Here is a 16,652-nt window from a genome sequence, read left to right on the forward strand (position 1 = left end):
TAGAACCTGAAGTAAAAATTGTTGACCACCAAAAGGGCTTTAGTAAAGAAACCTGACCTTCCAAACGTAAATAACTGAAGGCACACTGTTAGGTAACAGCATGAGAACCAGAACCAGCAGACTGCTGTAATGCACTCCTAACACCTCTGCTTTTCTGAAAATGTTATTGTGATAAAGATAATTTAGAAACACACTTTTACACTCCTTACCTGAATCCATTTCACTCAGCAATAATGAAGCACCAAGGAGAACTTTTGTCCCACTTGAAGCAACAGGAACTGACGATACCTAGCAAAGTACACAGAAACAAAAACAAAATATGAATTTCACAGGATTAAATACACACGAGACTGAAAACTAACAAAGTTCAGAGATGGAAAAACTCATACACGCCATATATAAATCTTCCAACAGAATACATGACATCCAGACATGGGCACACGTGCCTATAATCCTAGCACTCAGGAGGCTGAGGCAAGGAGATTGTTGTGAGTTCGAGGCCAGCCTGAACTATACAGCAGGATACTGTTTTTTAAAAAAATTTTAAATAAAAAAGGAAGGATAAATTCTGTAACTGAATAATAGTTGAAATTTACAAATTAAGATTGTCATCATGTTTAAAAGATAAAATTATGTATAACTCTAGCAGATAAGGTGATTCATTAATGTTTATCATTTAGCTGCTGTGAACATCAGAGGTCCCTAGAAAATGAGTTCAGCATCAGATGATTCTCTCAAAATGTGTTTCTAAGTAAGCAAAAATCCAACATTTCTTCTGTGTGTTTGGGGTGGAGAGGAGGGTTTTCACTAGTAGTTCACGCTGGCCTTGATCTCATTATGTAGTCCAAGCTGGCTGTGAACTCAGTGATCCTCCTGCCTCTGCCTCACAAGTGCTGAAATTACAGGTATGTGCCACCATGCCTGGCCCAACATTTCTTTTATGCTATGAAAATTATTTCAATTAAAGTGACTCAGAACTTTAAAGTCCAACACAAAAGGAAATTTTATCCCCATTATTTTATTTGCAACATTTCTAAGATGATTTATATTTCTAATTTTATTTAAAGTATGTTTTCTATTTTATTTTCCTTTCCTGTATTTTTGGTTCTTTCAAGCATAAAGTTTGCCCTAAAACTGCCTTCCGACTGCTACTCTATTACAGCAGTTGTCTGAAAACAGAAGATTGAATATTTGTGTCATACCCATTACCTGTCTCTCTGGAGATTGAGTTGATGATTTCTGTGGCAAAGGTATACTGTTAATCAAACACAGCACATCTTTCATCTTCTGGTCTGAAATCCTCACATGCATCAAAGGAAGTCCTCCTGATGCTTTAAATCTAAAAACACAATTCAGCCGTAACATTTCAGGATCAGCCAGCCTCTCCATCAGTACTGCAGAGGGGGAAGGAGCTGCAGAGTCAGTTACTGTAGACAAGTTCTAATCCAATCCCCGGCTTGTGCTGACAATACTGTCAGCCAACTGGGATTCTAAGTCAGGTTTCCAGGTAATTTAATTAATTTAAGGATACCTGGTAATTTAATTTCCAGGTATCCTTTTTAAGCAGCCAAACTTTTAAAGGTTTTTACAAAGCCTAAACATACTAAACAAATTCTCTTTTTAAAACCAAAACCGCCATGTATACTTTATTTCCAAATATCCAAGATTTCTCATCATTAGTGGAAAAGAGTATCTATCCTGTCACTATCTCCTTGTCTCTTATTTATTTTAACAGAGCACTTGGGAGCACTTCACAAGTCATATACGGATACACTAGCTCATCTCACATCCCTGGCTGCAGTGTAAGTTCCCTGAGGCCATCTGTCCATCTGTCCACACTGTGTCACAGGCCTGCTGTCCTCAGCAACTGGCCCCACAGCTGTTCCCTGCACCCACCCCAGTCTGCCTGTCTCCATCACACTGTGCAGCCACTGCCGCCATAAAACTCTTTTAAGTTATCCCTGGCTTCCTGGCTGGGCTGTGAATAGCTGGGCTTACAGATGCCTACCTGCAGGTGGGCTTTCAGGGTCAGGATAAAGGCAGCAGTGGTTAGAGGGAAACTCACAGCGCTACATGCCTACATGAGCAACAAGGCTGAAACGAATGACCTCAACTACTACCTCAAGAAAATGCGAATGAAAGGGCAACAAAACTCAAAATACGCAGGAAAAAAGAACAGCAGTAAACATCAGGGTAGAAATGAGGACCAAAAAAGGCAAAAACAGAAATCGACTTGAGAAAATATTTGAAATTAAAAAGAAGGTTAAGACAACTCATAAATCTCTAGTAAGACTTGTATGAAAAAAAAGAGAAAACTCAAATCACTAATACCAGAATTGAGAGAGATGACATGACTACAGATTATTAATGTATTAAACAAATAAGAAAATACTATAATTTTATGCTAATAAACCAAACAACAAAGATAAATTTCTTAAAATCATGTAAAATATCTGCAACACTCAAAGGATGATTCAAAACAATCTGAATACATGTGAATCTCTATAATAAACTAAATTTATAGTGTAAAACCTAGAAAAAAAAGAAAAACTCCAAGTGCTGACGGCCATTCTAACGTCTTTTTCTAACGTCCCCTTGGCCAACTCCACATGAATACCCATGGGCTGCAAGAAACACGCAGCTGATGGATGGGAAAATAGACACTTCTTCCTCTTTACAAAAAGATTTTAAAATTCTTCCAAACATAGAAAGAAAGAAAGAAAGAGAGAGAGACAGAGAGAGAGAGAGAGAGAGAGAGAGAGAGAGAGAAAGAAAACGGATTTCTATGTAACATTTCCCACATAGCGAATATTACCCTAATATCAAAACAAAAAAGAAAAGCATGGATCAATATCCCTCATGAACACAGATACAACACTTGTTAACAAAATTTTTGCAAATTATGCCCCATGATATTTTGAAAGATTATTACCAAGTAAGGTTTCTCTAGTAAGACAGTTGGTTTAACATCTCTCTGGTAAAGAATATGAAGGAATTGCTGATACATACACCAACGTGAATGAATCACTAATTATGTTCAAAGAGATCAAACAAAAAATTAAAAATCTATTTTCATTCATATAAAATTCCAGAAAATTCTAACAAATCCCCAGTGTCAGAAAACAGACCAATGTTGTCCAAAGATTGGTTGAGGGGGAGAGGAATTAGACAGGGAAGGGAAGGGAAGGAGGAAATACCAGAGTTCAAGGAAACTTTTGGAGGTAATAGATGTGTTCATTACTTGCCTGTGAAATTTTCACGGAGATACACACATGTCAAAACTTACCAAATCATACACTTTCAACGACTCAGCCTACTGAATGCCAATCATATGTCAACAAAGATGTTTTTCTAAAGGGCAGTTTAACTGACCAAAATTCAGTTTTAATTTTTATCCCCTTAGATTTTTTAAAGATTTCAGGTAGTTTCATGGTGAAACATGTTTCTGGAGGCTTTACCTCATTAATAATGCACCTTGAAAGAACCGTAATGCACCTGAAAGCCATTCAAAGACACAGATCACCTAATTTTATACTGTCTAACAGTCTATATAAAACTTCTCAAAAGGTTACATATAATTCAAATTATCATTTCTTTAAAATGTATTTTAATTTTCTGTCTCCCACAGAAATCTATCCAGTAGCTGATATGGACAGCATTCACTTTGTTGGTTTCTGAAACAAAAGAAACCCACGCATTACCTGGCCATTCTCGTGTCCTTCTCTACCATCGCCTTGGCTAGCTCCACATGAATATCCATGGGCTGCAGTATATGCATAGTGGACGGGTGCTGAAAACGACACTTCTTCCAGTTTTCCCCTTCAAAAAAGGAGTTTAAATTAATTTTAATGCATTATCGACTATTCTGCAGAAAACTTTTAGTAGAAAATAGTGAAGGGACAGAGTCAATGCTCACTTTTAATTCTTTCAATATACAAGATATTTTTGCTGTACTGGGGATCAAACTGAGGGCTTCACACATGCTAGGCAAGCACTGTACCACGGAACTAGGGTAACCTGTATTTTAAACATAGGCTCACAGAGACTGTGATATAAAGATAATTCTATATACTTTTTGAAAATGTTTATATGACAATGCTTACATTTCAAAGCAAGCATAGGGGGCTCAGTGGCCTAAGTGCCTGCTTGGCAAACACAAAGGTTGTGAGTTCTACTTCCGGTACACACACACACACACAAAAAAAAACCAAGGGGGGGAAAAAAACAGGAATTACCTCAATTCCAGAGTTAGCAATCAAGATAGGTAGCTATGGTAAAAAGTAGGGGAAAAAAGCACAAAAGGGTGGGGGTAAGGTTGATGGAATTCCTAAGAGCAATAATTACATTTGCTTCACATATGATGTCAGAGAAAAAGTTTTGTAATGCAAGATTTTATGATAAAAACATCGGATAATGGACTGGGGATTTAGTTCAGTGGCATAAGCGCCTTCCTGACATGCATCAAGTTGTGAGTTCGATCCCTAGTAGCAAAAAAAAGTGTGATAATCACATTTTCAAGAAAAGAAAATCTTAAAGATAGATTTCCCAATGGCTGTCTTGTACATGTCTTCCTGATGGCAATGTGGAGCATGTTTTATCACTTGTACTTCAACTGTTTGTAAATACATACTCAAAAAGGGAAGTTTAATGGTTTGTGTATTTGCCTTAAAGGAACTAACAGGCCCTTAGTGTACAAAAAACTCACTCTTATAGATTGTACACTGTACTCCGTAATTTTGCCTGTACTTTTCTCCGATGATCTATCACAAAGTGATATACAAAGATATTTAATAAATACTTAGTGTCTGTAAAACTAGAGAAAGTATAAATACCCGAAGCCTTTACTCATGGGATAGAGAATACACCACATCTGTTTTGTTCAATTTTATTGTAACTGATGATATAGGCAATTCTTTTTAAGATAGCAAGAGGCATTAAGGGTAACCATTGTTGATCACCATGTATTTTGTTTTTACATTATGTATTATGTCCATCCTTTTGATTTGACTGACTCTGTCCTATTATGTCACATTTGGTTTTACTTTTTTCAAAAAAAAGTAATAAGAACAGTGGGAGTAATAAAACCCAAAATGTGTAATTGTCATTGTACAAAAGAGAGGAAAAGAAAGTGCTCTACAGGACATAACTGCATGTATATTTAAGTGTATAAGATAGGTAACCATATTACCGAGTTTTATTGGATCACTGAACAGAACTGTTTGCAGTCTCACTGTTTGAATGTCCACTTTATATGCTTTAATTTTGTAACTTGAACAATTATTTCTAAGATGACAATATGTAATCTATTAACTAGTGATTTCCTACTTTTTTTTCTGAAATTCTGTATAACTTGTACCCTTTTTCTGTTTTTTTTTCTTCCTTAAATAAAATTAAAAAAAAAAAAAGATTAAGTAACATATGTAATAATAAAGGCAACATGGGAAAATGACATCAAAACATTCCAAAAAGCATCAGGACAGAGGAACCTGAACCAATCACAGCTTCCATTTTGGATTCTGAACTGTTTTACATCATATTGCAAAAATACAATTTGTGAATTGACTGGGTTCAAACACCACCCTAAGATGAATTGGCAAATACTGTTTCAGTTTATAACTGACAGTGGTTTGCATAATATGCTTCTATATGGTTTTCTTAAGCACCAATAGTTATTTGTGCAAAATCGTTATAAAGGTTTATATATGCACATGAACACATACATGTATCTGACTTAAGCCATTCACACTAATTTCAGTATTCTGAAAGTTGATCAGTGCTATACCTGCTCTTGCAAAGAGTAGTTGCACACTCTTCATTTCAACATCAAACTTGTCATATGCTTTATCCATTATTTCTTCCAAAGATGAACTGGTAGTCTTCTGTAGACCTTGACTTTTACTGTTGAGCTAAAATGAAGAAAAAATTTTTGATTTTTTTTACACAACAGAATGTACACAAATCAACATATTTTAGTTGTGTGTTTTCCCAAAACTTAAATAAATGAGACTGTCCTTAAGGCTCTGCACCTCCCACCACCCTACACCAGGAACAGCAGGGCTTTACTCCTTCTCTCCACTGTTCGGTGATAGCAATTAGCCCATGAGAAATTAGTGTCCAGTTCTACTTCCTTTTCCCCCTTCCTAGCCGAAGCAAAGACTTATTTCTGAAAGTTTTATCTTTCTTCCAGAGGTTGAGATTCCATGAGAGTCAAACACCAAAATCTATGGGTTCTTTTGTTCTACTTAGTTACTGGCAGTGATTAAACAAATATATTCATACAGTCTCCTGTAAGCAAAATACATAAGCAACATGCAACACTGCATAATTAATCTCGAGAAACCATGAAAACTAACACTGTTCCTCCCCAATCAGGAAAACACAAAAGCAATCCCATCATCAATGTGAAATCACCTACTACTGATTAATAGTGCTATTTAACCGTTATATAATGCATATACTGTAATGTAGGCAAGCACCAGGGAACTACACTCACACTCATACTGAGTAATCTAGACTAACCTTGACAAATGCTAAGAAAGTCTTAGTTTAGTTTAAGTGAACTCTGAGAAGTTTCACTTTTTATGGTAGAAACCTAACTGTGGCATTATCAGAAAAGACTTTAGATTTGTCCTTAAGTCAAGCACTTTTCAAGTCTCAATAATATGTTTATTTAAGTCCTGAAGAAAAAAAATGGAAGATGGAATGGTTAGGCTGAAATATGTAATAAAGAAAATATGGAAAGAAGAGCAGGCTATCAGTTAGTGAGCTACCAAGCCTGTCAAAGCAGACAGAAGTGTGCATACACCTACCTGAAATGTACCAAAATCTAAAATGAGAAGATTTGACTTTTCATGGTGGAAGCCTGTCTGTGGAACTATTAGATAAGAAGGCTTCAGATTTATCCTTAAATCAAGAACTTTTCGAGTCTCAATTATATGTGTAAGTCCTGAAGGAAAAGAAAAGGAGACGGTGAAATGTATAATCACACTACTAACCAGACTAACAGATTCACTTGAAAGGCACTGAGGAGGACGGCAGGCTCTCATAAGTCAGATTCTCAGCTGAGGTGCAACCTGCACACAGTCACTGAAAGTAACTGTCTCACAGCGGAGCATAGTCAGCTCAGTACGAGTCCAGTGCTAGTGTTCTCTATGGAGAGAGAATGAGCAGGTAACACACTTGGCATGAGTAGAGGCCCCGTCACACAGAAACGCCCATCCTGAAAACCAGCATCCTGCGCTGCGTGGACTGAAGCTTCCCAGAGCGGATGGAGGGTGCCTCCATCTCAAGCTCCTTCCGGGCAGGGTCCTGGACATAGAGCAGGTGGTGTCATCTGCACTCCCTACCGTTCTCCTTGTCCAGCCTAGAATGGACGTTTCAGCTTGAGTTGCCTTGGTACTTTTGTCTTTTCTTTTTTGCTTTTTAGGTTTTTTAAAAAAATTTTTTTGGTATTGAGGACTGAACTCAAAGCTTCCCACTTGCTACACAAGCGTTGTACCATTTAGCTAAATTACCCCAGTCCCTGTATTTCCACTTGAGTAAGCCGTGTCTGTTGTACAATCCGCACAACTGAAGGAACCTACACTAGTTTAAATACATGGACAGAAGAACACACATTTTTCAAGTGTATGGAGACATGAATACTTTACCAGTAGCTGTTCTCTAATTTCTTCCAGCTTCATCAAAGTAGCTGATGTTATTTGCTCAAGATCCAATCCCCTATTTGACTGAAAGAAATCAACCACTGCATTGATGGTTTTCTGTAAAGGAATTTAAAAATACGACCAAGTTATACATATATACCTCTTTCAATATTGTAACTTTTTAAGACTTTGCCTCATTCTAAAATAGTAATGGCTTTGAAAGGAGAAATCGAAAGATATTCTGGACTACTTCGCCTCCCACTAGAGGAAGAGCAGCCGAGTAAGCTTATAGGGAAGTTGCCAACATCTGCATGTCACCTCAGTGTCAGCTGCATTCCACAGGGGTACAGCGACACAGGCAAGGGACTACAGACATCACTGCTAGCTTTAGCCTCTCGTCGTCAGTAAAATAGTACTTTTGAAAACTGTGATTGGATTGCATTGTACTCTGAAATTTAGAGAGGAAGTAAGAAGAAAACTATTCAGGCCTTATTTATATACAAAAGTTGATGTTAATTTTAAAAAGAGATTTTTGTAAAATGAAAAAGGTTCTGGAGATTGGCCATAGAACACTATGCCACTTAACACTACTTTAAAACACTTAACATGGTAAATTTTGTTATGTGTATTTTACAAAAAACATAAAATTTTTAGACGTTCAGAAGCACAGTGCATTCTGGAGTGTCTGCATCCATCCTCCGTGTATACTGGGAACCCATCTCTAACCTCCACAGTGAAGTACAGGAGGGTGGCGGTGGGTGAGGCAGTATGTGGAGTGAGAGGGAGCTTGGGCTAGCGGAGGGCGAGGCACAGACACAGAGCTGGAGGCAGCGCTGTCCGAAACACCTTAGCGTCAGTGCTTGCTCCCATATAGACAGCACTGGGAATTCTCCCCCCACTCCTCGAGCTTAGGTTCCAAACACGGAGAGCACAAAAGAGCAGGCAAACAGTGTGCACCTAATCGGCAGTAGCTGGCACATGCACAGGCTGCTCTGTAGGTATATTAGGGTTTTTACATCTAACATAAGGAGACATAAATAAATCTTAAATACTTAAGGAAAAGAATGGCAATAGCATATGAGAAATTAAAATCGACTACTATAACACACACTGCTTTGAAACAAGAAAAAGCTTATGAAACTGAAGTTTGCTAATTAAACAGAACAGAAGAGAAATAAGCAAACACTAAATGCAAGGCAGCCGCAGCAAGGAGCCCAGCCTCCCTGCACCTACAGCATCGTAGATGACCTCCACGGGCTGGGACTGGACGGTCAGCGTCTGGTCAGCAAGGCTGTTCTCTGGATTGGTTTCAAACTCAATTTTAAGCAAGGATGATGCAGTGTCACCAATGGAAGCCACAAGGGATGGCACAGTATCCTGCTGTCTCAGACCTGTGATATACCAGTGTTCTAACTTTGCTTCTACCCTGCAGTCCAAGGAGAATGAGAAAGTCATAAGAGCCTTTGTAATTTAATAGGCTGAAATACAACTTTTTCTTAAAACAGTCTTCCAAGAATCAGGCCCAGTCTATTACCCAGAAGTGAAATTTAGCTTCCTTAGCCTGCCGTCCATTCACTTTCGTCATCTGTTTGCAATGCTGCTATCACTTTGTGACTGTTTTTATTACCTCATTGTCTGCTGGAAAAGCTCACTCTCACCAACCCCAGGGGACTGCAGCGGTTCTGACCACTTTTTGGTGAATAAAAATTCATGCAAAATGGGAGAAGTTATCTGCCTGCTCCTATGCCAGCCTCACCAGCCTTCATCTCTCCCCTGCTTCTTCTCGTGCTCTTTCCCATCAGCCAGCCTAAGCCTTCATGGGTTCAGTTAGGCTCTTGCCCAGATGAGCTTGTGCAGCAGTAACAGAAGGTACTAATGTACACCATCACCTCACTCTGACCACCTAACATGTTACACAGCTCCTGAATTACTAGCTTTATGTATGTCGTACCAGCTACAGCTTACACTTCCTGAAAACGAAGGCTCACGGTGCCTACACACAGCTTTCGGAGCCTGAAGCACATGGCATCAAATGTTTGTGAAGAAAAGGAAGGAGAGTACAATAATGATGAACTCTATGTAGTTCCATAATAACTGAAACACAAGATGACTATCTTGGCACACACAAAATAATTTTAAAAAGAGGTGTTACTGGCCAGGGATTTAGCTCAGTGGCATAAGTGCCTGCCTGGCAAGCATGAGGTCATGAGTTTGATCCCTGGTACCACAAAAAATAAAAAAAACTTTAAAAAAAAGAGTGTTACTGATCTTTTCCATGCTGCATAGCATTTCATATATTCTGGTCTACAATCATTATTAGAGTTAAAAACTGAAATAAGTTTTTAAAAACTTACTTAAGGGCTTGCGCTCCTGGTCGCTGGCATACTTGGGTGCCCAGGCCAATGATCTGGATTTTTAGGATTTCAGGAATATTTTTGTTTTCTCTGATTACAATAGAAGTGCTTACCAACTTCAAGGTCATTATATAGGCAACATACTGAAGAAAAAAATTGAGTGAAAATTGTTACAGTTTACATAACCTTTAGCAGTTTCTTTTTAAATAAATATGATGAATTATAATGTAACCTAGCAACATGGAGGTTTTGGCAATCACATAATTACCACAAATGAAGAACAGCAGAATATTTGATAAAATTTTCTCTCTAATACACATTTATAAAGATCCAAAGTTCATTTCTCTTAAGTTTTAAAGGTAGTATAACAATGACGTACAATAAGACTTCTTGTAGATGAGCAAAAAACAAACAAACAAACAAATCATAATAAGAAACACCCACCTGATGGCTGCAGGAAGTTAGCAACACACTAAAAGGAGACTCCTGACCCGATGCTTGTCAAGTCATGACTAGACCTAGACACAGGACAGCCAGTCAACCGGAAGATAACTCTGGAATCTGAGATCCTAACTCAGCCAGAGTGCTTGAAAACTGAATGAGGGAGCCAAGGGGCTGTGAAGCTGGCCAGCAAGATCCAAACTGGAAACGAGGTCCCCACAAAGGGCAATGGCACCGATGAGACTCCCCAACTTTGGCTAGGACCCTGATGGGCCACAGTGCAGGGCGAAAGGCAAGCATCTAAGTAGGCAGACTCCCAGGATCCACAGCACAGCATCGAATCACATCAAGCCCCCCAAAAGACAGAGGTGATCCCACGTAATGGTGCTACAGACACCAGGAAGAAACACAACGTCTCCCTGAAACAAGAATCTACCTTACTGGATACTATTTCCCTATGTCTCTAAAACATAAAAGTATATATCATTTGCAAAATCAATATCTAATATATTAGGCACATGTACAGATATGCTCATCGGATCCAGAATATGTCCAAACAAACCCAACAAAAACCACAAAGAATAGATACTCACAGGGACTCTAGACATCACATTTTACACTCACAGGAAGTGTAAGCTTAGAGGTACACTGTGATGCTCACTATACTCAAGGAGCTAAAAGACAAAACTGAGCATGTTAGTAAAGAATTTCAAAGCTATTCTTTAAAAAAAAAAAAAGTGTACAGAACCAAACAGAAACTCAAGAACTAAACGATACAAAAAATAAGGAATTTAATGAATAAACAATCAGCTCATGGGAGAATAAGAGGAAACAATTTAAATTAAGAACTTGGATATACAGAATAAAGAAGAGACAGACACATGAGATATAAAACCTAAAGATATTAGAAATTTTAAAAAGAGAAAGAGAATGAAGAAAGAAAAATAAAAGCTTTAGTGATTTCCCATAAGACCTCAAGATAGCTTAATGAATTTAAACAATCTATAATTCTATATGCAGAAAAAAGAATCCTTCAAGAAAAAAGGGAAAATAGATACATTTTTAGAAAACTAATTACCAACAGACCAGTATTAAAAGGAATAATGTATAGGACTAGAGATGTAGCTCAGCTGCACAGCACCTGTCTGGTAAGTGCAAGGTCCTGAGTTTGATTCCCAGTACAAAAAAAAAAAAAAAAAGAATATACAGAAATGGGCACTCTTTGGGCAGAAAGTAATAGTACATGCATGGCCAAACAGAAAGGAACTAAATAACCGAAACATCCAGTTTGGTGACATTACCACTCTCCCTAAAGTAACCCATACATTCAGTTCAATCTCTAACAAATCGTCAGCATGTACTTCTGGAAACACTGATGATTCTGAATAGCATGTGGAAGCGTGAATGATCTAGAGTAGCCAAGATTCCCTTATCCAAAGATCAAGCCAGTCATGGTGGCACAAGCTTGCAATCTCAACACTCAGGAGGCTAGGAAGATGAAGATAACAAGCTCAAGGCCCAGACAGGTTATCTGAGATTATAGCACCATCATGCCCAGTTCTTGCTGTTCTTTAAGATGGATATGCAGTGCTGGGTACAGTGGCTCAACCTGTAATCCCAGCTCTCTGGGTGGCTGAGGCAGAAAGGTGGCTAATTTAAGTCTATCCTGGGCAATCCAGCAATTTAGTGATAACCTGTCTGGGGGAAAAAAAAAATTAAAAAGGGCTGAGGAACGTAGCTTAGTGCAAAGGCCCTGAAGTAAATCCCAAGCACTAGGGATGTGAGAGTGGATATAAAACTCATTAATATTTATGATTTTCCTTTAATGTATGCATTTTTTTTTATCGGTACCAGGGATCAAACTCATGACTGCCTGCTTGCAAGGCAGGTGCTTATGTTGCTGAGCTAAATTCCCAGCCCCTAATATATGCATTTAAGGCTCATAACTTCCTCTAAAAACTGTCTTAGTGGCCTCTCACAATTTTTTATTACGATTTTCTTGTCCTAAGGATTTTCTAATTATTTGTCTCCCATTTTTTTGTATGTGGGGGGTTGATTTTTTGAGACAGGTTATTGCTCTGTAGCCCAGGCTGACCTCAAACTTGCAGCGATCATCCTGCTCAACTTCCTGTCTTGGCATATACACATTGAAAATGACTTTTTGGGAAATGAAACATTCAATCATTAGTAATTCTTTTTATACTTGTATCACTACGCCCGTTACCTTCTGATTAGTATTTGTACGACATCTCTTTTTCTTTAGAATCTTTCTGTGAAATTATGTTCTATGTCTACAGCAAGAAAACTCCTTCCACTCCACCTCAGCTCCTGGTCTCGGCTGTCTTCCTGGGTGCCACGGGATGTCAGGTCCAGGGCACAGCATGCGTTAGGCAAGTGCTCTACCAGTGAGCAGCCGAGCCCCAGGCATTCTTTTCAGTTACTCTGAGTACAGTAGTTCACAATTCTATTTTCTAAACTTAGGCTTAACTGACACAGAAATGCAATATTCAATACATGTGTATACTGCACAATGTTTAAATCAGGGTAAACACATCAACCTCCTGACACACACTTTTCAGTGATGAGAACTTCCCCAACCCCTCCCCCTGGTTTCTGAGCTGCCTGGCATCATTGTGCCAGGTGTGGGTGCAAAAGGCCTGTGCTAGTGCACACTGCCTGGCACGAGATCCTGGCTCCCAACCACAGCTCACTGCGTCAGAAAACCCTTCAGTGAAGGGACATCTGACAACATTACCCTTCAGGAAACTGACTAAAAGGTACAAGGATTGCTATGTGTTATTTCTTAAAACCGCAGGTGGATCCACAATGGTTTCAAAATAAAACTTAAAAAAAAAAAACTGTAACATCTCATGCCATAAAACAACACATCAGAGTGATGGGGACTTGGCAGTGCCTTATACACAAATGAGGGGTGACTCCAAAGCTATGCAGGAGTCAGCACTGATGGTCTTTACCTGTCATCTGTGCAGCCCCAGCAATTAAGCCATTTACCAAGACTGCATCTCCAAATAAAAAGTACAGGAGCTGGGGACGCATCTTAATGCAAAGACACTAGGTTCCATGCCCAACACACAAAGACATAAAGCTTAGCACTGAAGACTAGTGAGTTCTAGAATTGGCAACCTCCGGGCACATGTCACCCACCAATTGCAAGAGGGTGACATATCCCCAGGAACCAGAGCTTCCCCTGTGCAAGCTCCGAGACACCCTTGGTGAATCACTACCTGCATCTCCTTCCTAGGATAAACCCCAGAGGTGAGGACAGCATGCTTCACTGGGTGCTGGGTGGCTTCCTGACTGTAGAAGGCCTTGAGGCGGTTTCAGGGAAGCTCTGAACTGGCAGTGGTGTAGAAGGGGAGGGTAGTTTCCTGTGTACTCTTCATCTTACTTTCTAGTTGGACCCTAACTCCTTGCAGTTGGGGTCAGACACCTGGGGCAAACTAGGGAGACTGTATTCTCAACTTCATGGTTTGGCTAATTCCAAGTCAAGGTACACAAAAACTAAGTATCAGAAAATATAAATTCACCTTACTTTTGTGAGTTAGTAAGTGTTCCTGCACCTGTGTTTACGGAAATTCTTCCACTCACCTGGGGATCCACCAGCCACCCGTGATACAGAGGAATGTCGAGCAGGTCAAACACCACACATTCTGGCGTCTAATCAAACACGCGGACACCAGTGAACTTCATGTTCACATCCAGGCCTGTCTGCAGCTTATGCAGGATCGCCATGGCGTCACTCATGTTCTGAAGATGAAAGGGCAGGTTTAGCTCAGGAAACCGAGACAGGAACGACCAAAGAAGCCAGGTGCGGTTGCATACTTCTGTGGTCCCACCTCCTCAGGAAGCTAAGGTGGGAGGATGACTTGAGCTTCAGGCTGGCCTGAGCAACAGCCACATCCTGTCTCTTAAATTAAAATGTTATCTAACTTCATCTCTTCAACAAATTTTTATCACTAAATACCTGCTGTGTGTCTGGCACTAATCTGAGTTCCAAAGATACAACAATGAGTAAGACTAAGTTCAAAGTTTCTGTTCTCATATAGCTGGAGAAACCTGTCAATGCACATGTTAGCCATTATTACACAAGCTTGGCAGAATGGAGTCGCCATTCTGCCATTCAGAGGGGCAGAGATGAAGGATCTATTATAGACTGAAAACTCTGAAGCCAAAAGCTTCTAAAGCCAAAGAGGAAGCCTCTCCCTGTTCAGGATATATATACAAAGTAACTGCAACAAGGATCTTCAGACAGTATTTCTGCAAGTGTCTTCATTACAGTCTGCAAACAGCTAAGCAGCAGCTCTTGGAGAGTTCCTGCAACACCGACACCCAGAAGCTGAGGCAGGGGACTGGATTACAAATTCACTACCAATTTAAGCAACACAGGATTTCAGTATCCTGCCTTGGGGAGGGGGAGATTAAGAAATGGAAGCTACCCAAATGCCCACTAACATATGAATAGACAGAGCAAATGCATGCACAGACAATGGACTGTTATTATTCAGCATTAAAAAAGAGAGAAATCCTATCACATGCAACGACATGAAGGAATCTTGAGGACAGTACATGAAATGAAATGCGCCAGTCACAGACAAGTAAATACATCATGCTTCCAGTTCTATGGCCTATCAAGAGCAGTCAGCATCACAAAACAGAGAGCAAAATGATGGTGTCCATGGGCTTGAGAGGAGTACAAAACAGGGAGAGGTGTTTGATAGGTACAAGAGTTCTGTTTTGCAACACGAACTTCTAGAGATCTGTTAGCTGACACCACGAATATAGTTAACACTAAGAAGCAGCACAATTAACAATGTATAAGAGAGCTAGGTATAATCCCAGCACTCAGGAGGCTGAGACAGGAGGCTGGCTCGGGCTGCACAGTGAGTTCAAGGCCAGCCTCAATTGCACCCTATCACAAAAAAGAGAGAGAGAGACAGAGAGCATGTATCGGTACACACCTGTACTCTCAGCACATGGGAGGCTGAGACAAAAAGACTGCACATGAGCCCAGACTGGGTAGCTCCACAAGATTCTACTCGAAAATGCAAAATAAAAAACAGGCTGGAGGTGTAATTAGTATGAAGGCCCCACCATCAAACTCCAATATCAAAAGAATAGAGAAAGAAAGGAAAAAAAAAAAAAAAAAAGAGTAGGCAGCCAGGTGTGGAGGCGCACACGTGCCATCCCAGGTACTAGAGGCCAGGGATAGGACCATGGATTTAAGGCCAGCCTTTCCTGGGCTGAGCAAGACTCTGCCCCAAAACAAAGATAAAAGGGCTAGGCACAGAGCTCAGCAGTAAAGTGCTCTTTTTGTCAATCTCCATACCAGGGGAGAAAACTTGGTAGGAAATATTTCATATTAAGTGATTTTTTTTTGTTGTTCCTTTGAGACAGCGTCTCCCTATGTAGCCCAGGCTGGCCTGGCACTCGAAGCAATCCTCCTACCTCAGTCTCCTGAGTGCTGGGATTATAGGAGTGTGTCACCATGCCCAGCTATGTAATTTTTACAATTTAAAAAATAGAAATGAGTTATCAAGCTAGAAACAACATGGAGGAAACAAAGAGAACTAAGGCCACACCCTGGGTAATTACAAAACAAACTGGAAACAGGCAACACCATGAGCTAAAAAAGATGAGTGGCTGCCAGGGGTCAGGGAGTGGCAGGTACACACGGGGCGAGCACAGGGACTGAAGGGTAGTGAAATAAGGCCATGCACTGTGGCCGAGTCGTGTCATGATAGGACATCCACAGATGCATGACAGCAAGGATGAACCTGACGCAAATTCCAGATGTGGGTGACAAGGACGGGTCAGTACAGGCTGTGCACTTGGGACATCACCCATCTGGCACGCAATGCCGACAGCTGGGGAGGCTGTCACTGCAGGGAGAAAGGGGACCAGAATTCTCCCCTCCCGCCATGCCTGACTTCGTAGCGAACTCACTGAAGCTTAAACAGCTGAGGGAGGGAGTAGATACCTAGAGCAGTATCTACTCATACATAGCATCCTAAATAGCACATGTGTTTTAATTTTTTAATTTAAAGAGAAAAATAAAATTTCAAGACAAATAGAGGATAACAATGGTTAATACATTGTGCATTCTTTAAATTACTCAGAATATAAGATATCTGCATTTAGTTGTCCAAACAATATAGCACAAACCTTTCTCTTCAATGAACTAAGAAAAATTACT

General features: G+C 39.9%; 1 protein-coding gene across 1 annotated transcript in view; it reads right to left on the reverse strand.

The window, feature by feature from the left end:
• The window catches only part of LOC101787919 (intermembrane lipid transfer protein VPS13C-like), an 86,759-nt gene extending 72,568 nt beyond the window's left edge, over nt 1–14,191 (reverse strand). Inside the window, 11 exon segments of the mRNA XM_063243422.1 lie at nt 210–288; nt 1,210–1,339; nt 3,702–3,819; nt 5,783–5,906; nt 6,810–7,022; nt 7,126–7,149; nt 7,650–7,760; nt 8,877–9,069; nt 9,998–10,140; nt 14,048–14,116; nt 14,156–14,191. Of these exon segments, the coding sequence (XP_063099492.1) occupies nt 210–288; nt 1,210–1,339; nt 3,702–3,819; nt 5,783–5,906; nt 6,810–7,022; nt 7,126–7,149; nt 7,650–7,760; nt 8,877–9,069; nt 9,998–10,140; nt 14,048–14,116; nt 14,156–14,191 (1,240 nt within the window).
• Nucleotides 14,192–16,652: the final 2,461 nt, after the last annotated feature.

The sequence above is a fragment of the Cavia porcellus genome, unplaced genomic scaffold (assembly GCF_034190915.1).
Source record: "Cavia porcellus strain 051 isolate PalLab524CR breed Dunkin Hartley unplaced genomic scaffold, mCavPor4.1 scaffold_38, whole genome shotgun sequence".
NCBI classification, from domain to species: domain Eukaryota; kingdom Metazoa; phylum Chordata; class Mammalia; order Rodentia; family Caviidae; genus Cavia; species Cavia porcellus.